The 21,957-nt window shown below is 56.1% G+C and overlaps 1 protein-coding gene across 2 annotated transcripts in view; it reads left to right on the top strand.

Annotated features, from left to right (window-relative positions):
• Positions 1 to 21,957, top strand: part of NECTIN1 (nectin cell adhesion molecule 1) — a 95,308-nt gene that overhangs the window by 35,883 nt on the left and 37,468 nt on the right. For both annotated transcript variants that reach the window (XM_030828933.1, XM_003253280.4), the window contains exons 2-5: positions 14,348 to 14,698; positions 15,256 to 15,558; positions 15,894 to 16,011; positions 17,799 to 17,950. In XM_030828933.1, coding sequence (XP_030684793.1) covers positions 14,348 to 14,698; positions 15,256 to 15,558; positions 15,894 to 16,011; positions 17,799 to 17,950 — 924 coding nt within the window. The remainder of the gene's footprint in view (positions 1 to 14,347; positions 14,699 to 15,255; positions 15,559 to 15,893; positions 16,012 to 17,798; positions 17,951 to 21,957) is intronic.

Here is a 21,957-nt window from a genome sequence, read left to right on the forward strand (position 1 = left end):
CCCCACCCAGGGTAGTTGTGAAGATTAAATGAGATTTTACATGTAAATGGATGACATCACAGGTGCTTGATACATGCACCTGTCATTCGCCCTTTAGTTTTCAGAGGTGCTCAGCGTTCCTTTTTCACTTGGACCTCACCACCCCAAAGCCCCAGGAGGCAAAGCATGCAGGTGCCACCTCCAGGTTTCACAGGTGGAGGAGCTGAGGGGCAGACAGACACACACCCTGAGAGTGTCAGGGTTTGGACTGGAAGTCAAGTCTCTGAGCTCTGGGATGAGGAGGCAAGGGGAACAGGGGAAGAATGGGGGCTTTTGATGTCTGGAGTCTTCAGTCATATCCTTGTGCTGGGCTGCTGGGGTTGCTAGCCCCTGTAGTCCTGGGGAAGGCAGAGGTGTCAGCTCAGCCTCCCCCAGAGTGAAGGAGGAGAGGCAGGGGCGGGGGGATGGTGCCTGCCCTCTCTGCAAGGAGCTCCCAGCAGCCCCGTCGTCAGCCTCAGGCCAGCACTGCCAGCAGGCAGGGACTGCTCACCCAGGTCTGGTTCAGAGGGTGCTGGCCGCCCTTTTCCCCAGGAAGGGGAGAGAGGGAGGCCGTGGAGCCACGAGTGTGGTGAAGAACGTCACCTGTGGAGACAGACTGCCCCGATCAGAATCAGCCTTGGAGACTGTGACTGTGGGCAGATGACTTGACCTCCCTGAGTTTCCTCATCTCTAGGGGACAATCTCGCTCCTGGAGTGTTGTAAGGATTAAGTGAATTAATGTATGTAAATATCCAGCCCCGGACCTGGCACAGATCAGCAGTGCACATGTGTTAACTGTTCTTGCCATCCTTTGGGAGGGGCCTGGCAGGGAACCTGACCCTTTTGTACTTTCTCCCCCAGGGAGGGAAGGAGGGGAGCACTTGAGCCCCAGCTTCTGCTGCTGCTAAGGGGATGGGCCCAACCTTGGGGTGGCCAAAAGGAGGCAGGCAACACTCTTCCCAGATGTGGCAAACATGGGGTCCACTTCCCACCCCCGCCACACACACACACACACACACACACACACACACACACATCACTGCCACAAGCCACTCCTCGGCTTTCAGGGGCCCCTCTGCACAGAGCCAAGAGGGCATGGGAATGGAAGGAGGGAAGGGAAGGGAAGCAGGTGGCCACCGAAGCTGAGCTGCGTCCGCAGCTGGGCGCGAGCTCCGAGCCTACGTGCTGGCTCCTCCGTGAGGCAGGATGCGGAGCAGGCCCTGGCACGCCAGCCCCTACCCAGTGACTCCTGAAACCCCGACAAGTCTGAGCTGGAAGCGGGGCTGGGCGAGGCTTCTGATAGATTCATGTTGGGCAGAGGGATGGTCGGGCGGGGGAAGCATGGGAAAGACCCCACTCTCAAAACTCTGACACCACTGGGGACGCTGGGAGGGAGCAGGTGGGGCTGGGGACATGCGGCCAGGCTCAGGGCTTCTACCTTCTGCCTCTCAGGCCCCTCACCCCACATGCCCCTGCCTGGCGGGGCAGGAAGAAGACAGGCCACAGCGGAGGAGGGATGTGCTCCCCTCAGCATTTTGCCAAGTGATGATTTCAGTGCTGCCGAGAAAGAGGGAGGAAGGGAGGATGACAGCCAGGAGCTGGGAGCAGGGCAGGCCAGGCAGGAGGGCTCCCAGAAGACTCCTGGGACTGGGGAGGTCATTTTATACAGGAGCTCTCCCTCCACCCAAACGAGGTGGATGTGCTCCGGCCCATTTACAGTTGAAAAGTCTGGGTTTCGGGAAAGTTATGAGACTTGTTCATAGGTCCTACTGCTAGTTAAGTGCCAAGGCTGACATTAGCACCAGGAAAAACAAGGAAGCCTCTGCCTTCCCACCGCCCCTTTCAGCCTTCTGGGCACTGGGGAAAGGGACAGCCCAGGGACCTGGACGTGTCCACAGGCCCTGCTGTGGTGGGGCAAGAGCGAGGCAGAGAGTGGTCAGCACTGTGCTCCCCGCGGGCAGACCACCCACAGAGCAGCCTTCAGCTCAGATGGCCTCTCCCCAAAACCCCACGTCACAACCTTTTGAAGATCCCACTTTCCCTGCCCACCTCAAGATAGGGGACTCTCAGGTGGAAAGAAAACTGTGAGCTGTGGCTGCCTGCTCTCCAGGGTGACCCCAAGCTGGGGCTGGATTTAGACCTGGAGCTCCAGAGGAGCTGAGCTCAGGCCTGCTGCTGCACTGAGGGCCATGCTTGGAGTTTGCTTCGTTCTGTGGTTAAACCAGGAAGAGGTTAACACTAGGGTTGGGGTCACGACCCGGGTTTGTGTTGTGGTCTGGGTTGGCACTGATGTTGAGACCTGGGTGGGGGCTACTCTTGGGGTTTCTGTGAGTGGTTGGGGAGAATGCTTTTGGTGGTTAACACTGGGGCAAGTACATTGAGTTGGGGTATTCCAGCTCAGGCTGGTGTCCTCAGAAAGGGTGGATGAGTTTGGGAGGCTCAGCACTAGTTGAACAAAAGGCCATTGCTTATGTTTGGAGGATAACTGCCCATTTTCACAGGACCATTGGCCAGGGGAGAGAATCAGGGTTGCAGTGGTAGCTGAGCCGGAAGGTAGGTTGAGGTGGGGGTGGTGTGAAAAGTGAGTGGCTTCTGAAGTGATGGAAAAGCCACTCAGAGTCCCCGAGTTCCCCCACCTCTGTGGCATCCTGTGATGTGGGACCCTCCCCACCCCAGGCCCCACCCAGATGCTACTCAGACATAAGCCTGAACATCTGGGCATGGGCCGGTCTCCCTCTGGGCTTTGGGTTCTCTCAGCTGAGGGAACACAGAGCCAGGGGTTTTGCCTCTTACCCCAGCAGTCCTGAGGCCCTGATCTGCTGGTGCCTGGGGGACTCTCCCTCCTGGCCCACCTCCAGCAGCCCTGCTGGAGACCCTTTGGTGGGGGCTCCTGGGGCCACACTAGCTGAAGAAGTCAAGAGAAAACTCGACTTTAAGCCTTTGCCAGTTCGGTTTCCCGCCCCCTTTTTTTTTCTGGCCCCAGACCCTGGTCATTGAAGTGCATCAGATAAAGACTGCTACCCACCGGCTCTGAGGTCCCTGATTCAGGAGCAGAGTTCATAGGGTGGCAAGGAAGCAAAGAAGGCTTTTTTTTTTTTTTTTGGATGGAGACAGCCCTGAGCCAGGAAACACGGAAAGAGGAGAGGCTGGCCTGCTGGGGTCTCAGTCCATGGTTGTGCCACCTGAGACACTGCAGGGTGAGGTTTCACCAAGGAGGGGCTGCGAGGAAAGGAGCTCCGGCTGTCTCCTCCAGCATCACAGCTCCCTTTCCTGGCACCGCCTAAGTCCAGGTACAGAAGAGGCCCTGAGCACCTTGTGCCAAGGCCTGGTGCAGTTCTTGTATCATCCATACAGGGAAGGGTTCAGCAGAAGGCCCAGCCCCACCTGGGAATGTTACGTCTAACCCAGACCTTATGTGCAATTTGAACACAGTATCGCTCATTGGGTCCAGACCAGTGAGTTCTGCCCAGAAATGAAATAGCAGGTTTGGTGCCTATGCAGATACCTCCTTCTTCTCAAGCTGCTTTGGAAGCAGGTGGAGGGAAGAGATTGCTCTGGGGCCCTGGTCACTGATCGCCACTCGCTGTCCCAAGAGTTCAAGGTCACCACTGTGCTGTGGCTACAAAGTATTATCTCAGGGGTCACTGCAGTGGGGATTGGTGAGACCAAGGCCTTCTTGAGGGGATGGGGTCGAGAGCCCTCCGTCCCAGTGTTGCTCCAGTGGCCCCCACCTGCTGCTCTGGCAATGCGCATGGAGCTCCTAGCCCTGCTGCCTGGTTGGAATGTGCGGGGCCAACCTTCTGAACAGTCAGGTTGCCTTCTCCTCATTGCCCCTTCAGCAGCAGGGCCCCACCCACACCCTGAAGCCTGAACCGATAGTCCCTCACTTTGCAACTCCCTCCCACAGCAGAGTGCCTCTGGGCAGGCAGAATTCTGACTCCAAAGCCTTGCCTAGGAGCAGGAGGTGCCTGGGGCATGTATGGAAGTGCTGGGAGTGCCAGATGCCAGCCTTGGGTGGGACGGGCCCAAGGGCTGGTGCTGTAGGGTCTGAATGCCACAGGGAAGGTGTGCGTGCACATGTGTGTGCTGCTCCTGAGGCTGCGAGGCTGGAACCACCTGCAAGTCTGCAATCAGGCCCTCCTGTGTTCAAAGAAAAGCCAGGAGAACCAGGCCCAGGGTGAGGAGCGCAAACTGCAAAACTTAATGACTTTAATATGAAAGAATTTGCCACTAATTAAGCACAAACACTCCACTAATGCACAGAACACATGTTGTGGATTTCACTTAAGCAGAAACCAAATGAGGTGAAAATCCTTCCAAAATGATAGCAGTTTACCAGCCGAAGGAAGACGCTGCCTGACTTTGTTTCAGCTCTTAGAAACCTAGCCCAGCCCTTACCTTGGCAGCCTCCCTCCCCTCCCTGTCTAAAGGTGCTCACAACACCCCACCGCATGTCCCCTGTGTCCCTCCCCTCGCTGCCCCTACCCACCCTCTTGCATCCTCTGAGGACACACATGCCACTCTATAACCCACATTCTGACAGCCAGCTCCCCAGAGGGCCCTGTTCTCTCTACCTGTCTCCCCCAAACACAACCCGCTGCCCCTCCTACAGAGCCCAGGCTCTCCAGACAGGAAGACCTACACCCCTGTTCCCAGCCACCTCTGGACCCCCTGTCCCTGGACAAACAAGGACAATTCCCCACCAGAGTACCCCCCAACTATGTTTCCCACTCCTCTCTGCACCACCTTGCCACAGCCAGCCCTGCATATCCATCGTGAGCTCCACCATCCCTGCCTGAGCTTTACTCCCTTCCTCTAGGCCGGTGGTCTTACCCGGGGATGATTTTGCCTGCCATGGGAGATGCAGCAATGTCTGTGGTTATTTTGTCATCACAAGTGGAGGGGGTGCACTTGGGTAGAGGCCAGGGATCTTGCTAAACTTCTGCAACACACAGGACAGCCCCCCACAACAGGACAGTCCCCCCCTCCAAAACGTCATTAGTGCAGAGTTCATTCGTGCCCTGGGGGAGTAGCCTCACCACTGCAGGGGTCTGCTCAGGATCACAGGGTGGGCTTAGAGCCGGGATGGGAATCAGGGAACCAGAGCACGTGATTTCTAGGTAGGTTCTTTCTCCTAGTGAATAATACAACTGCTTGTGTAGCATAGCTATGGGCCAAGCACTATGCCAAGAGCAAAACTGAATTATTTCATTGGATCCTCAAATCAGCCCCAGGAGATAGTACTATTATTGGCCCCGTTTTATACATGAGGAAACTGAGGCATGGAGAGATTAATGCACCTTTCTCGAAGTCAACCAGCTAAAAAGCAGCAGACACAAACCCAGGTCTATCTGAATTCAAAGTCAGCACTCATAGATTACTTTCTACCCCCCCCACCCATGTTCCTCGTAATGTCTCATCTGTCAGGCCTTCTACACAACCCCTAGAGCTCCCACCCCATCCCTATTAGAATGAGCGTTCCCTGCAGGTAAGCATTGTATACCTTCCCCCACTGCCTTCCACTCACCCCCACAGCCGTCCGAGCAGGCAGCTGCCCATAGCTGGACAGGGCATCGGGAGGGTTGGGCGCTGGGGTGGCCCCACAGGCCCCTCCTGGGATGAGGCAGATCGAGAACCCTCTGCTTCCAAACAGGTGTTGAACATCAGCATGAAGCCTGCAGGGCTGAGACAATGCAGATGTCAATACTGAGCTTTTAAAAGATTCTCCGGGGAAGCCTGGGGAATTCTCCCTCTGCTTTCTCGGCAGCCCCCCGCCTCTCCCACCCCCACACTAGCCTTCCAAAGAGGCTGCTGCCTACACTCCCCAAAATGTGTCATTAAAAATGCACACTTGCCGAGGGAAATCCAGGCTGCCGTGTCTGCTACGAGACAGTGTCGTTTGCTGCAGCTGGGGTGGAGAGGGTTGGCATCAGTGGCAGACAATGGGACATGCCTGAATCTTGGCCTCCGAGCCAGGGGGTTCCAGGTTGGCCAGACCATGAAAGGCTGGGACAGCAGAAGCCCCAGCAGTGGTGGGAGGGGTGATGAACCAGGGAGTGCAGACACAAACAAGGCTAAGATCTCCAGAGCAGGGCCTCGGGGATGGAGTTTGCTTGGGTGAGAAAAATGTTTGTCACCTTATGGTCTGGTGTGAGGAAGGAAGAGGGCCCAGGTGCTGGGAACTGGGGCAGAGGAGAGGAAAGGAATTGAGAAATGTCTCGGGGAAGCAAGCAGAAGTTGTGGGGTTGGAGGTGGGTGAGGGATCGGGCCAACCTTCCCCCTGTTGGGATGTGGCTTCCTGCTTTCAGTCAAGGAAGGAGAAGATTCGGACCCTGACCTGCTTCCCTTCCATGCAGGTGTGAGGCCTCACTTCCCATTTCTGCCTTTTGAATAATGTGCAGTTTCCAGGAAGCTGCAGTCAGACCTGAGAAATGGCTAACCCTGGCTCAGGCCCCCAGCTGCCCACAGCCTTTTCCACCTGCCACTTGGGCCCCCTGTGTTTCCCATGTGCCGGGCACTGGGTTGATTGAAGTCCTGGCCTTTTCCAAACTCAGTAGGAGAAATGCTATGACAGGTGCGCGCCGAGATACCGGGACCCTGGGGGTGCAGGAACACGCAACCCATGATGGTGGGAAGAGGAGGGCTCCGGAAAGCCTCCCCCTTGAAAGTCAACTCTAAGGTGATTCCGGGGGGAATGAAAAGGACTTGCGCAGGTAACGGGGTAGTGGTGCGGTTTTCACCGAGGCAGGAACCTGAACTGACCGGATTGTTCAGTGTGGCAAGGAAGAGGAGAGAAAGTTGGGAGAGGAAGTGGCTGGAGGTTGGGGATGCCCAAGATAGGGTCTAGAGCCTGGAAAAACTTCATCCTGAGGGCTGCAGGTTACCATGGGAGGGTCTGAGGTAGTAAGTGATTTGCATTTTACAGAGATCCCTCTGGCAGCTGAGTGAAGGAGTTTCAGGGCGGAGCTGGGGGCAGGAGACTAGACTTAGCGTGATGTAGCAGTGGACTAGGGAAGGGACGATGTAGGCCTGGGCAAGGGGCAAAGCTTGGGGAAATGGAGGGAGGCATGAGGTGGCAGGTGCTAAGGTTCAAAGGAAAGGGCTAGTGCAAAATCCCAGCCCAGGAGTATTGAGAAAATAAGAAAGGGAGACTGCTGGAGGTGAGGTGGAGGGAGGTGTGCACTAGTGGGAGAGGGCTTAGGAAGTTTGAATCGGGACCAGTGGGGCTGGAAAATCAAGAGGAATTCAAAAGCTGTTTAGGAGCTGGCATCAGTAAGACCTGGTGATTACTTGACTGTAGGAGAGTCCCTGTGTGCTCCAGCTTTGCCATGCTGTGGCCTGGGTTTTCCTGGCATCCCACTTCACCTGGGAGGTCTTCCTGGAGAGCTGGGCAGTGTAGAGAGGCAGAGCAGCCACTTGGTAGATAGGTCCCCAGAAGTTGATCCAAGGCAAAGGCACAGCTGGGTCAGAGAGAGCTGGACAGGTCATGTCCAAAGTGCAGTCCCCCAAGGTCATCAGAGCCAATACTCCCATTTTACAGCAAAGGAAACCACCCTGTCCAAGGCCATACAGAAAAACAGTGACCAAGTAGTGGGGACCAGAGCTCGCCTCTCCCAACGTCCAGGTGAGCAGAGCAAAGGTGGCAGGTACAGGAGAGTGATCCGAGGGGTGATGCCTTGAAGGCTAGAGGTGGGCAGGGCCAAGAGAGAGGCTCTGTGTTCCTGGGGTGCCACGATAGAGTCAAAGGCTGGCTCAGGACCGGCCCCACGATGGGCCATGGAGATGGGGCAGCCAGCATGAAAGAGGCCTGCAGGACAGAGTCCAGGTGTCCTCAGCCACCTGGTAGGAGAAGGCAAAACTCAGCTCCCTGACTCATCTCTGTCCCCCAGCCTGTCCTGCTGGAGGGAGGCGGGACTTGCCAGAGCACCCCCATCACTGCCGCCACCCTGGGGCTTCTGCACTGCTGGGGGAGCAGAGCAGGGCCAGCCTGGCCTGTCTGGAAGATCCTGGGCTCTTGCGCTGGCTCCTTCTCGGGGCTTTTCCCAGGCTGCCATGCCCCCTCCTCTCCCACGCACTGTGCTCACCCGCCCAAGGCGCTGGGCGCCAGCTCCACAGCCCATCATTAAACAGCTCCATGTGGGGAGTTAGGGGGTCATCAGGCAAGAGGAAAACATCGGCAGTTTTTGTGACCCCAAAGGAGGGGTGGAGGCACTGACTTGGATGGTAGCAATTAGCCCCTGACTGTGGGCTCATGGGATGTTATCAGCACCTCCCACCAGCCAAAGTCTCTGCACTGCAGGCATCAGGGGAGACAGAGATGCCAGACTAACAGCAGTGCAAGGCCAGGCAGGACTCAAGTTCAGACTGTGCCCAGCCCCAGGGAAAGGTGGCCGGAGCACCAGGACAAGAACTGGGTCTGCTGGGTCTGCTTCTGCTTCCTTGCTGAGCCCTCCTCCCCTTCCTGAGTGTAGAGGGGAGTCTGGAGGCAGGAGGGGGCAGCCTGGGCAACCGTGAATCTCCTGGACTAATGGGGAAATGAGACAGGACAAGCTCAGTGAGAGCCCTGCCCCTCTGGGTTTTGCTGACAGAATGATCGGAGTCTAGGTGACACTGATTGGCAAAACCTGTGAAAGGAGGGGACCCCAGAAAGGGAGCGGGTGTCCTGATTGCACGCTCCTCCACACCAGCGTCTCCCAGGTGGAGCTGGCCTTGGCTTTAGAAGGTATGGAGCTGGCCAGCCCTGGGAGTTGACATTCGGGGAAGCGGCTGCACTGGGAGGAGGGGGCCTATAACCTTTAGGTCACTGTGCTGCCTCAGCAGGGTTTCAGATGGAGGCCCTGCCCCTCCCAGTGGGTGAGTCACTCCCACTTACCACTTAGCCGGTTTCTCACCGGACATCCTGTCCCCTTCTGCCAGTTCCTGGGGTAGGGGTGGGAGCATCCCTGGAAAGCCCTAGAAATGCATCCCGAAGGATATCGATTTCACAGAGGCCCTTATAGGGGAGCCCAGCCCCCGCCTCAGACACACAGGTGCACACAGAGCCACTCCCTCTCTGCAATGTGCCGCCACTTTACTCCAGGCCAGGTTGGCCTCCTCTGCCCAGCCACTTCAAGGCCCCCAGGCAGAGTCTCAGGAAAGGAGGGGCTGGGTGGGCTGGCACAGCCAGGACAAAAGAAGTGGTTCGTGCCAGGAAGCCCTGAATCCCCCTCGCCTCACCTAGGTACCCACTTTCACCTACCCCTGAGCCCAGTTCCAGCCTGCTTGGCTAGGAAGAGAGGGGTCTGGGGTTAGCAGGAGGAGAAACTGCTGGAAGTGGGTATGTGGGGAGCGGAGTGTGCCACACCCCGCTGCGTGGGAACCTGTGGCACTGGCCTGTGGACGAGCTCCACGGCAGGCAGGGCCTTGGGGAGCAGGTTTGTCCGCCACAACTGAGGAGCCTTTGTGCTTTGTTGCTGAGCTCAGGCGTTCGCAGGTCTGTGACGTCTCAGGGGGCCGGCCTGAGGCCCGTCATGCTGGCTCAGCACTTCTGGAAAGCGAGGCAGCCTGAACTGCCCAACCTGAGCTCTAGTGGAGAAACTGAGGCACTTGAGAACAAGCCCCAGGGGCATGGGTCCCAGATCCTGGAGCTCATAGGGTGGTCAGGGAGAATATAGGCAGTGCTTGAGGTCAGAAAAAAAAAGACTGATTCTTTTGATATCTGTGGGATGCAAGAGCCCCTCTGCTGAGGGCACATGTTCTATGGATACCTCTGCCCTTCACTCCCCACCTCTCTGGCTCTTATTGCTCAGCACATAGCAGCCTCCTGCAAGTGCCCCCCTCCCCCGCCACACACACACACACACACATACATACCTGGGATCCCCAAAGCCCCTGTTTCTGACCTATCACCTGACACCCAGTCAGGTGACCTGCAGATGCAGTGGCCACACCAGTATTGTAGCTGGTGTTTGTGCCATTTCTCACAAGGGGCAGTGGAGGCACTGAGGTTATATTCTAGAAGGGACACCACCCAGAAAGAGGCCCCAGGGAGTTAGGTTGAGCCAGAGTCTGTTTTTGTGGGAGGGTGGGAAAGCACTGGGCTGGGTGCTGCTGTTCTGTGTCCCTGGGCAGGTGACCTAATCCCTCCAGCCATTGTAAGTGATGGAGTGCATGGTCCATTAAGCTCCAATATGCTACCATTTTAGTGGTCCCAGTTCCCACATCTGGGCCAGCCTCTGCTTCTCATATAAGAGGGAACCTGCGGGGAAGGAGACAGGATGTGTTCTGTGGACCAGCCCTGACTGTTTAGGGAATCAGAGAAAGTCAGCAGGGAACTCCCCAAGCCCTGGACCCTGCCAGTGTCAGGCGTGACATGGTCAGCTCAACCCAAGGCCAGGCCTGCTCCTTTCATCTCCTGCAGGGGCTTACAATTGGTTGGGAGACAGTAGACAGGCTAGACACGTATGCCAGGAAGTAGAAAATAAAGGGGTACAAGTCAGCGTTATATGTTATTGGGGTATGAATAGAGCTGTCAGCTGAGTAGGAAGAGATGACAGTCACAAGAGCGTCCTGGAAGAGGGGCGCCTAGTAGCACTCCCTACAGTGTCCAGTATGGAGTAGGTTCTCAGCATATATTTGTTGAATGAAGTTCCAGGGAGGGAGGCCTATTGCTTCATAGATGAAAGATGATGGTGATGATGATGATGATGGAAGGTAGCATCTAATGAGCCTTTCATTTGTCCTAAGTGCTGCTTTCTGAGTTTCCCATGGACTCCCTCTTTTAATCCTTACAGCAGTTTTATAGGGCAGGTATTAACTATTATAATCCCCATCTTGCAGATGTGCAACCTTGGTGCAAACTGAGCTACAGAGAGGATAAGTCATTTGGCCAAGGTTGCACAGCTCACCAATGGCAGAGGTGGAATGCAAACCCCTACTGCCTGGCTCCTAACAGCCCCGCCATGCTGCCTGAAAGGGTGGTGACGGAACAGCCCTTAAAAAGGTGGGAGACGCTAGCTCAGCTTTCAGGTTGTCAGGTCTGCACTGTCTGGAGAAGCTTGGCAAGGAGAGGGGCTGTGCAGTATTTAAGCCCCTGTTTCTGCTGCCTGTCCCTGGAGCAGGCTGCCTTTAATCAATCCTGGTCTTTTCTCATGGCCCACCTGTTCCAGGATTCTTGCCCCCCATCCAGCTCTTTCTTTCTTTCCGGTGGTGATCCCTGCTCCTCTGTTGACTCTAACATTCTAACCCTGCCTGTTAGAGTCACCTGGACTCTGCTCCCCTCTGAAAACCTCCCAATCTAAAGAATGAGGGTCCTTCTCCCCAACCCTGAGTCCTTGGACCAAGGCAGGCAGCCCCTAATAAGAGGCTTGGGTTCCCGGTCCCTAAGTCTGGAGTGGAGAAGTGGAGTTTTTAGGCCTTTCCAATCTTCCAGCACCTCCCAGCTCCAGAACTCTGGGATCCAGTCCCCACCCTCAATGACCCCAAACCCCTTACTCCAAGAGCTCCCTTATGCTCACCCCCTGGGTCACCTCCCCGACCCTGCCAGCAGTCAGATGTAGCAAAGAGGCAAACACCAAAGTGAGTCTGTACCTGCTCCTTAAAGATCCTCCCTGCCCCACCCCACCCTGCCCATCACCAGGGCAAAAAGGGGCAGGACTAGGGGCACCCACTTGGTGCCCAGTAAGAGAGAGGCTACGAACATCCTTCACTTCCCCACCATGTGGTTGCTTCTGGGAGTGCCACAGTGCACGGAAAAGAGCAACCTCCACCCCCAACATAGACGTGGGCCGCCCCTGCCTGGTGAGGGATTGGTAGACGTGAGGGGGCCTCTGGGGTGCCCGGCCACCTTGCAGCACCCTCCCCACCCCATGCCTGGCCGCTATCAGCCATCTCCCCTCCTGGCATTGACACAGCTCTGAGGGTGAGGTCACCACTGAAGACAGACAATGAATGTCAGCCTGTGCCCCTGGGACTGTGCCCTGCCTGCCTCCATACCTTCAGGGGATGAGAGGAGACAAGATTGCAGGGGCTCAAAGGGCTGTGTCCCGTTGCGGGTCCACCATGCATAGCACCAATCCATGCATGGCACCAATCCCGAAATGGCTCCTGGAGCCCACACCCCTTCCCTGCGCTCTCACCTGGGGCCCAAGCCCTCCCAACTGGCTTTTCCTGTTCCTAGCTTTGTGTGGCGCAAGTTCCCCAATTATGCCCACATTATCTCAGCCGCTGGGCAGCCTCCAGCAGGCTGGGGGAGGGGTGGGGAGCACCCAATTATCCTGCTGGAGAGGGCCTAGGGCTTAGCTGCTTGCCAACTAGCCCGTCAGCAAGAGTGCTGGACCGTGTGGCCCACTGACCTCACCGTGGGACTGTTTCTGGAGTGGGGCCACAGCTGCACTGGGCTGCCATCAGACAGTTAGGGCCAAGAGGACCACTGGGACTCGGGAGGCCAGCCTGCTGCCTTACAGAGGAGGAAGATAGGGCTCAGAAAGGGGAGGTGACTGGCCACAGTCCCACTGCCTGCTAAAGGCAGAGGCAGGCTACAGCCCAGCCCTCCCAACTCGTGGCTGGATGCTTCTCCCATCGTATTCCCAGCCCATGGGGCCTCTGCCCAGGGAGCATCAGCTCTGAAGCACCCCACAGGCTGGCACAGGGAACAGCTGGAGGGGTGAAGGTGGGGATAGGCCTGATGAACCTTGAAGGGCTGTGTGGATGTGAATCAGCACAAAGAAGGGCGAACCTCAGGGAAACTTTCAGAACATGGCAGGGCCTGGCTTGCTGAAGCCAAAGATAGACTTATTCAGCAAGCATTTCTTGAGTAGCCACTCTATGCTGAGCACCAGGGATACTGCAGTGACCTAGAGACCTGGCCTGTGGCCTCTCGAGCGGAAGAGAGGGGAGCAACTTACTGCACTGACCATGGGTTTTGGGGCCCTCAGAGGAGCCTGTGCTGCTACAATATCCCTGTCATGCCGAGGAGGTGAGTGAGCATAAGCCCCAAATTCCCACTCTTGGATCCCAGACTCCCTTGGGGGGTCATTTAGACCCTCCCCCTGCCTTGAGTCAGTACAGGTCCTGGTGTTGATGCTACGCAGCTGGGCACTGGGGATACAGAGATGGAAAGGACAGACCCTGTCCTTGGAGTTCGTAATCTGCTGGAGAAGTCAGATGTGTAACCACCACCTTCCAAGGCAGGAAAGAGCCAAGCTAGAGGTGGCCAGGTTAGCTCTGGTGGGGAAGATCAAGGAAGCTCCCAGGAGGAGGTGGCCTCAGAGGGCCATCCACAGGTGGAGAAGGGGAAGGGCCGTCTAGGTGGAGGGAGCTGCCTGGGTAAGAGTCTAGGAGTATTGGGTGGATAGGCTCTGTGCTCCATGGAGGCCGGGACTGAATTGCTCCTTGATATGACCCAAATGCTCACACTAGATCCTGGAATATGTCACTCGGCAAATCGTGGCTGAATAAATGGGAGGAAGAGGGAAGGAAACCAGGAATGTGGCATGTTCTGAGGATGGGCCCAGTCTGGTACGGTGGGAAAGGGTGGCTGATGGAGAGATGTGGACAAGAGGCAGGTGCAAGGAGGTCTTGCCAAAAGAAGGCATTTACATTTGGCTGTGAAGGCCATGGGGAGCCAGCAGAGGCCTGGCCTTATGCAGTGCCCACTTCCCTCTGCCTAGCTGGGTAAGAGGGGCCCAGCTAGCGCACCCCAGGGGATGGGGACTCAGCTACGAAGGGGAAGACAGCAGGGGTGGCCATGATGACAGCCACCATGGGCCTTCGAGCTCACCCAGAGCCTCCCGCCTCTGATGCACCTTCTCGTCCATCACACCATTTGTTTTCCCCAGTAACCTCGTGAGGTAGAGAGGACTGGATTCTCCACCCCATTTAACAGAGGAGGAAACCAAGGCCCAGGAAGACAAAGCAGCCAGTGCATGGCTCCTAGGCTGGGGCTCTGCTCGAAAAGCAACCAAAAATGAGGGTGCAGACGTATGTTTACTAACACATAGTGATGTTTATAATCTATCATTAAGTAAAAAAGCAGCTTATGGGATAATATGTACAGCATGATTCTGACTTTTTAAAATAGATGGTTATGTGGATATACACAGATATAAAGTAAAAGAAGATAGATCCTTCAAGATTATCCTGAGTGGAAGGATCATGAGATGTTGTCACTTTCTTCTCATGATTTTTCAGTGTTGCCTAGAGTGTTTTTATAACAAGTAATTAATATTTTTACAATCAGAATAAAAACAATAATGACTGCTATAAAAGACAAGACCAGAGCACAGGGAACTCTGTGGGTGGAGGAAGGCTGTGCCTGACACTGACCACTTCCTGCTGTCCTCCTGGCCAGGCGCCCACTCCCAGGTGGTCCAGGTGAACGACTCCATGTATGGCTTCATTGGCACAGACGTGGTTCTGCACTGTAGCTTTGCCAACCCGCTGCCCAGCGTGAAGATCACCCAGGTCACGTGGCAGAAGTCCACCAATGGTTCCAAGCAGAACGTGGCCATCTATAACCCATCCATGGGTGTGTCCGTGCTGGCTCCCTACCGCGAGCGCGTGGAATTCCTGCGACCCTCCTTCACCGATGGCACCATCCGCCTCTCCCGCTTGGAGCTGGAGGATGAGGGTGTCTATATCTGCGAGTTTGCTACCTTCCCTACGGGCAATCGGGAAAGCCAGCTCAATCTCACGGTGATGGGTAAGCTGCCCTGGGCCCCTTCCCTGTTCATCCAGAGGCCTGTGACCTCGGGGCATGGCCATCCTCAGGATGCCTCAGTGACCCCAGACGTCCCCCTTGGGTGGGCATGCTCCCATCATTCCAGGCATGAGGCTTCCAGTCCCTTCTAGCCAGGCCACCCTACAATTCACTAGGGATTAGGGGCAGGGGCTTAGCTCTAGACAGTGGGGAACGTGATTCTTCAGGTTGAAGCCCACAAGGCACTGTGCTGGCAGCAGCATCAGACACCACGGTAAGGAAAGGAGCCACCTGCACTGCTTGCCTTAGACATGCCGGGACTCCAGGAGGCCTAAGCTCGATGACGGGGATATGACTAGTAGGGCAGGGAGGACATAACGTTAGACATGATGAACTTCCTGCAAGAGGTTCTGGGACAATCTTTGGTGCAGCACAGCTGAGAGGCAGGGATGGCCAAGGGGACCTGAAGACAAGGCCTGACGTACACCACAGCCTTTTGGCTGGTGCATCTTGGACAAGTCAACAGGGCTAGTCCCATCACTCTCTCTGCTTCCTCGCAGCCAAACCCACCAACTGGATAGAGGGTACCCAGGCAGTGCTTCAAGCCAAGAAGGGGCAGGATGACAAGGTCCTGGTGGCCACCTGCACCTCAGCCAATGGGAAGCCTCCCAGTGTGGTATCCTGGGAAACTCGGCTAAAAGGTGAGGCAGAGTACCAGGAGATCCGGAACCCCAACGGCACAGTGACGGTCATCAGCCGCTACCGCCTGGTGCCCAGCAGGGAAGCCCACCAGCAATCCTTGGCCTGCATCGTCAACTACCACATGGACCGCTTCAAGGAAAGCCTCACTCTCAACGTGCAGTGTGAGCAGGGGTGGCTGCCAGAGGCCTCCTGGGGTGGGCGCCACTGTCCCTCCTCCTTCCTCCTCGCCTTTCTCCTCCCTTTCTCTTTCTGGGGGTGCTTTCTTCTCCCCTCCTGTCTCCCGTGTCTCCTCCCTTTGCTCGTTTTCTCTCCTCCTTCCCTGTCCCCCTCCTGTTTCCACTCCCAGGCTCTGTGATTGCCACCCTCCCTCCCACACTTCCCTCTCTCCTGGCTGTTTCCATGCCACTGCTCCTTCCATCCCTTCCTGGCTGAAGTTCCCTTGTTCTAAGTCCCACTCTCCTGACCTCACCCTCTTCAAACATCCCTTGCCCCACAGATGAGCCTGAGGTAACCATTGAGGGGTTCGATGGCAACTGGTACCTGCAGCGGATGGATGTGAAGCTCACCTGCAAAGCTGATGCTAACCCCCCAGCCACTGAGTACCACTGGACCACGTAAGTGCTGCAGGGCTGACCAGTCACCTTGGAAGACGGCTGGCTGGACCACGGGTGATGAGGGGCAACCACCCTACCTCTAGGAGCCTTTAGGCAGGGAAGAAATTAGGGTCTGGGCTCAGTGAGAAGCGGGGCCATGAGAGAACACCCCACCCTGCAACACACACATATACATTACGTCCATGTGTGACAGTGTCAGGGTCAGTGGAACAAGCCATTCCGCCAGAGGGGTTTCCCTTGTGATCTGCTTCCCTCCCTCTTCCTAATAAAGAGTTTTGTCATTTTCCTTTGGTGATTCAGCCTGAGTCACTCCCACCCCAACCCCCCAGTATTTATTTTTATCAAGGTATCCCCAGGGAAGCCGGTGTTCTGGAGCATCTCAGCTCTTTCTTTGTTCCTATTCCTTCTCTCTGGCACCCCCAGATTCTTGGGGAGGAGGCAGCAGCCAGCCCAGAACACCTGTGCTCATGGAGCACGTGCCCTGCGGCCCGCCATCCCCTTCTTGGCCTCACGGTCTTCGCCTTGCCTTGCCTTCGCCTTCTCGCCTCCAGCCGGCTCTGACAGCTGGGGCCAAGGCTATTCCCAGAGAAGAGCTGGATGGAACACACAGAAAGACAGGGACATGGGGAACCAAGGAGAAGGTTGATATGGGTTGCCAGGAGACAGCTGCCCAGGAGTCTGTCCTCTTTTTCTGGGGAGCAGAGGGCACTGGTATGTCCTACCTATGATCCTCCACTTCCTGGAATAAAAAGTGCTTCTGAAGGTGTGAGTGGGCAGAGCCTGCTGGCCAGTTTCAGCTCTGCGGACCCAGGAGCTGCTAGGTTCAACAGGATAGCTTTGTGGCCTTGGGGGTCAGGAGGAAGGAAGAAGATCCCTTGTCCTTGGCAAATTTGCAAGTCACTTCCCACATGAAAAGGTCCTGCGACATTCCCAGCAAAAACACAAAGTAGTGGAATGGAACATACTTCCTATCTCCTTACCTGAGTGGCTTGTCAAATATAGATTCCCAGGTCTTTGTCCCAATGGTTCTGCTTCAGGAGATCTGGGGTTAGAACCAAGGCATCTGTATTATTATTATTATTTTTTTCTTTGAGACGGAGTTTCACTCTGTCACCCAGGCTGGAGTGCAATGGTGCAATCTCAGCTCACTGCAACCTCCACCTCCCAGGTTTAAGCAGTTCTTCTGCCTCACCCTCCCAAGTAACTGGGACTACAGGCGTGCACCACCACGCCCAGCTAATTTTTGTACTTTTAGTAGAGATGGGGTTTCACCATATTGGCCAAGCTGGTCTCAAACTCCTGACCGTGTGATCCACCTGCCTCGGCCTCCCAAAGTGCTGGGATTACAGGCGTGAGCCACCACGCCCGGCTGGCATCTGTATTATTAACCAGCTGCCCAGGAGACCAAGGACCAACAACCATGAGACGTGAATAGAAAGTAGAAAGAGCACTTTACCAGGAGTCCCGAGATTTGGCTGGAGCTCCCAGGCTGCTGCCTGCCAGCTATGGTTCCCTGGCCTTGAACCTCAGGTTTCATCTGTTAAGTGGGACCAGCACCTACCTAGCCTGCCTATATTCCCATATTATGATCAAATATGAAAAGCTGAATAATATAAAACTACCAAGTGAAAGAGATTATTATGATTATTTTTCTTCCTTCAAAGACAGACTCTACCACACAAGCTCAGCAAAAGGTCTAGGGGGCCTGGAGCCAAGTGGCTGACCCAGGAACAGCTTCTTGAGGCTAGAGAGTCATAACCCTACGCTGTGTCTCCCACTTCCCACAGGCTGAATGGCTCTCTCCCCAAGGGTGTGGAGGCCCAGAACAGAACCCTCTTCTTCAAGGGACCCATCAACTACAGCCTGGCAGGGACCTACATCTGTGAGGCCACCAACCCCATCGGCACACGCTCAGGCCAGGTGGAGGTCAATATCACAGGTAGGAAGCTGCATCCTCCCCAGCCTCTCCTTACCCACGGGTTCCTTCGCCACCTGCATCCCTCACCTTTGAGCGGTGCCACTGCAGGAAGATTATCTCCTTTTCCTGCTTCTCTAGTTCTCCCTTGAGCTCTGGCCATTGGTTTTGCTTTGCTTTTCTCTTTCTTTCATTTAAGGGTGCAAATGAGACACTCAGGGTGACCCCCAATCAGAGAGGGGCAGGAGGAAGGCTCTGGGAGGGAAGAAGGAAGTGCTGTTTACAGCAATGCTGTTTTGGGGGCCAATAGAGCCTGCCCGTGGATCTGCCAGCAGAACACGCTGTGGGATGCTGGCGTGGTGGGGATAGGTTTGCAGGTGGAGCTCATCTCCTCCAAGCTCTGCACCTGTGGTCGAGGACCTCTTCATGGGCCAGAAAGTGAGGCTTACCTCAAGCAGGGAGACTGGAGAGAAAGCGAAGATGTAGCCCAAAGCCATAGTGCTTTGTGTGCCCTGCAACTGAGCTTTCCCTGCAGCTTTCTTCTGTCAACTTATCTATCCGGGCAAAGGGAGGACAAGAGGTAGGATGTTCTGAGGAGAGACTTCACCTGGGATGTGAAAGGAGCAGAGGCTTGATGTCAGACAGCTGTGACCCTGGACAGGCCCTCATCTGTAAAACGGGGACAGTATGATGTGCCTTGAAGGGCTGTTGTCAGAATTCTGCATGACGTAGGTCAGGCACCTAGCACGGATCAGTCGGTCGATAAATGGCCAATGCTCCGTGATTATTACCCTGACCTCCGTCATTATCATTATTATTAATGGAAGCATCAAAACAAGTCCACACAGGGGTAAACTGCCATCACAACTTCACATGGGGAGTGTCTTTTACAGTGGACCTGAGCTAGCTGCAGGGTGACAAAGTGACAGAGTGTCTTAAAAGAGGAAGTGGTGTCCCACTGTGACTGAGATATAGGAAGTAACATGCTCAGGGACACAGAAGACTGGTCGGCAGTTCCTGGGCTCCGGCCACAAAGCCACTGCACACCTGCAAGCCATGAGGATTCATGAGCTCTGAGCCAGTGTCTCGGGAGTGGGAGACCTCATTTGTGGGTATATTTAGGGCACAGCTGCAGAAAGAGCCATGTGAAGTTGTCCAGGGTCTGCACCTACCTGTCCTCAGAGCCGTTCTGTCACGTCTCTTACCCAGGGGCGGGAGTGTAGAGCCACTTGCTGTTGTCTGCAATCCCTGGCCTTGGCCCCGAGACTGGTCATAGGAGGAGGAGCATCAGGGTTGGAGCCTGGGGAAAGCTGGGGTGTTCCCGCGGGTTGGCAGGTGGAAGGGGCCGGCGTCACACACTTCTCCTCGGTGGGGAAAGTCCAAGTAGAGCTCAAAAGGAGCCTCATGGTTGCCCAAGCTCCAGCCCTGAGATAGATACTGGGGGAGTCAAGGGGGAGGTGGGAAGGGCAGGGCCTGTGTTCCATGTGGAGTGGCCATAGGGAACATGACTACCCGTCAGGGAGGCACTGTCACATGGGGGACAGCACAGACCTGGCCTAAGTGTTCACACACTGGCTCTTTCTAGCTGTGTGGCCTTGAGCAAGTGCTTCACCTGTCTGAGACTTGGCTTCCTAACCTCTAATATGGGGATACTCACACTTGTCTCAGGCTTCTCACGATCATGCAGTACTCCCTACGTGGCGATACCTTCCCCTGATGGTGGGCTATCAACATGTGAGGGGTGTGGGCTAGGGGCAGGAGGGCCAGGCCACCTAGGGTCCCAGCTGGAAGAGGGACACAACGTGGCTCTTGCTGAAAAGCCCCATTAGGCAGGAGCCAGGGACGCATGGCACTCACTGAATCATTATAGGCCCAGGCGCTGAGCGGCTGGCCTCCCTCAGAAGGGACTCTCAGCCCCCTCCGGAGGACTCAGGGAGTTGGCCTGAGCCTTCTCAGGGCTGTTTGTTCTTGTGCTCTCAGGCAATTTCCAAGCAGCAGCTGACCTCACCACCCTCCATCCCACATTGGCCAGTGCCTGCCACATTCTCTGGGGAGCCCACCCTGCAGGGCACAGCCATGCCCTTGCTCTAAGCCCCACTGGTCCAGAGGGAATGCATGAGCGAGGGGGATAAGTGGAAATTTAATTTTTCATTCTGGCCATTCGTTCAGGTAATAACTTTGCCCTGGGCGCATCTGGAAAGGGAAATGAGGAGTGACTGGGGCAGGGCAGAAGGTGGGCAGCAGGGGGTGTGCTGGAGGGACACGCGTGTGCAGAACACGTGTGTGCTGGGCCACTGCACACCTGCGCAGACTCGCTTTGGCACGGCTTCTTGGGGACCTGGGCCCCTAAGGAGGGAGCACTGAGTGGTTGCTGGGAGATGAGTGAGTAGACAGGGCTGGAGGGCGGGGTGCCCAGGCCAGGGAAGCGTGGGAAGGAAAATGGCTGGAGCAGAGTGGGCAGGGAGCAAGGAGCAAGGCCTTCTCTCTGTTGGCCACAGGGAGTCTCTGAAGGGCTCTCAGCTGGGAAGCACCGTGGCGAGGTGTGTGGGTTAGACTGAGCATTCAGGGGGCTGCGTGGATGGCACTGGGACACCTGTTAGGAGCTGCCACCATGAGCGAGTCCCTAGTGGGAAACAACAGGCCCGGGCTGTGGCTGTGGTGATGGGGGCACTGAAGAGATGGACCCGACAGAATCTGTGTGTGCTTCTGTGGGCACAGGCCCCAGAGAAGCCCCTTTCAGAGGCCCTTACATGGAGGAGCAGTTTCATGGGGTGGGCCCAGTGGTCACAAAATGAAGCTTCCTCCCTTCTCTCTCTGGGGTAATGATAAGGTGGGGAGAGGCCCAGGGTGCAGCCTCGACCAGACTGAAAAAAAAACAAATGAGGCAGCCTCTATCCCTGTGGGTGTCGGGAGGAGACAGGCCAGGCCTCTCCAGCTGGGACCCAGCCTCTCGTCACTCCCAAGAGCAGGACAGGGAGGCTGCCAGGGTATAGGACGTCCATCCCCACTCCCATCCCAGGGTGTGGGGTGTCTGTCCCAACTCACATTTCCAGCGAATCCTGGGCTCATCCCTTGTGGGTGAGGGTCACAGTCTGCCCGTCAGGCCTGGAGTTCTTCAGACCCAGAGTTGTGGGCCTTGAAGGCCAGTGTCCTGGAAGGGAGGCAGGTGTGAGCCTGCAAGTGTGCATGCCCAGCCATGGTATGGACATGTGTCTCTGGGCATGTAAATGTGAACCAGTGTGAGCAGGCTCCGTCTGCATGCTGAGTGTGCACGTGGGAGCCCGTGGCTGTGCCGTGGCAACGTGCCATTCTCTGAGCCAGCAAATGGCAGTGTGTTGGGAGGTCTGAGAAGGCAGCTGCATCCGTGTCTCTGGGAGGATTCGGTTCTCCCCCAGCTTGACGAGGTCCTGCCTGATGGTCTGACAGGAGGCACAGCTGCTGCAGCTGCAGATGGACAGAAGGGCTTCCCAGAGGTGGACCCCAGGCCTTCCCACTCTCCCTGTGGCTGGCTGCACTGCATGCTGGGAGGTGTAGTTCTTGCAGCTTCCAGGCCTAATCTGATGTCGGAGCATTTCCTGCCTGAGGAAGCGCTAGGCATTGGTTTTGGAGGCAAACCCAAACATTCTCTTTGACCCCAAACCTCCAGATCCTAGATCCAGACTGTAAGCCCTAACACTTCACTCCACCTCAGATCTATCCAAAGCCCCCAGCACCAGCCCACCTACCTCAGGCAGAGAACCAGAACCACAAAGGCATGCAGAGCCCCCACTTCCCCACTGTCCTGGGCAGCCAGGGACCCCAGAAGAGAGGTTACAACCCTTCAGGAATGGGGACAAGCTGCTCCCTTTGTAAAAGGATGTGAGGGAGGCTGGCTGGGCCCCTGCCAGCAAACACAAATGACCCTGCGGCCTGGCTCTTCTCTCTCCTCCCAGCTGCGGCCCTTGCAGCTCTGCTCCTGGCACAGAGACAGGAGCTACTGGCTGAGTGTAACAGCTGGAGGGATGGAGGGGGAGGGGAGGACGCTCCACTCC

This window comes from Nomascus leucogenys, chromosome 15, assembly GCF_006542625.1.
Source record: "Nomascus leucogenys isolate Asia chromosome 15, Asia_NLE_v1, whole genome shotgun sequence".
In the NCBI taxonomy this organism is placed as follows: Eukaryota; Metazoa; Chordata; class Mammalia; order Primates; family Hylobatidae; genus Nomascus; species Nomascus leucogenys.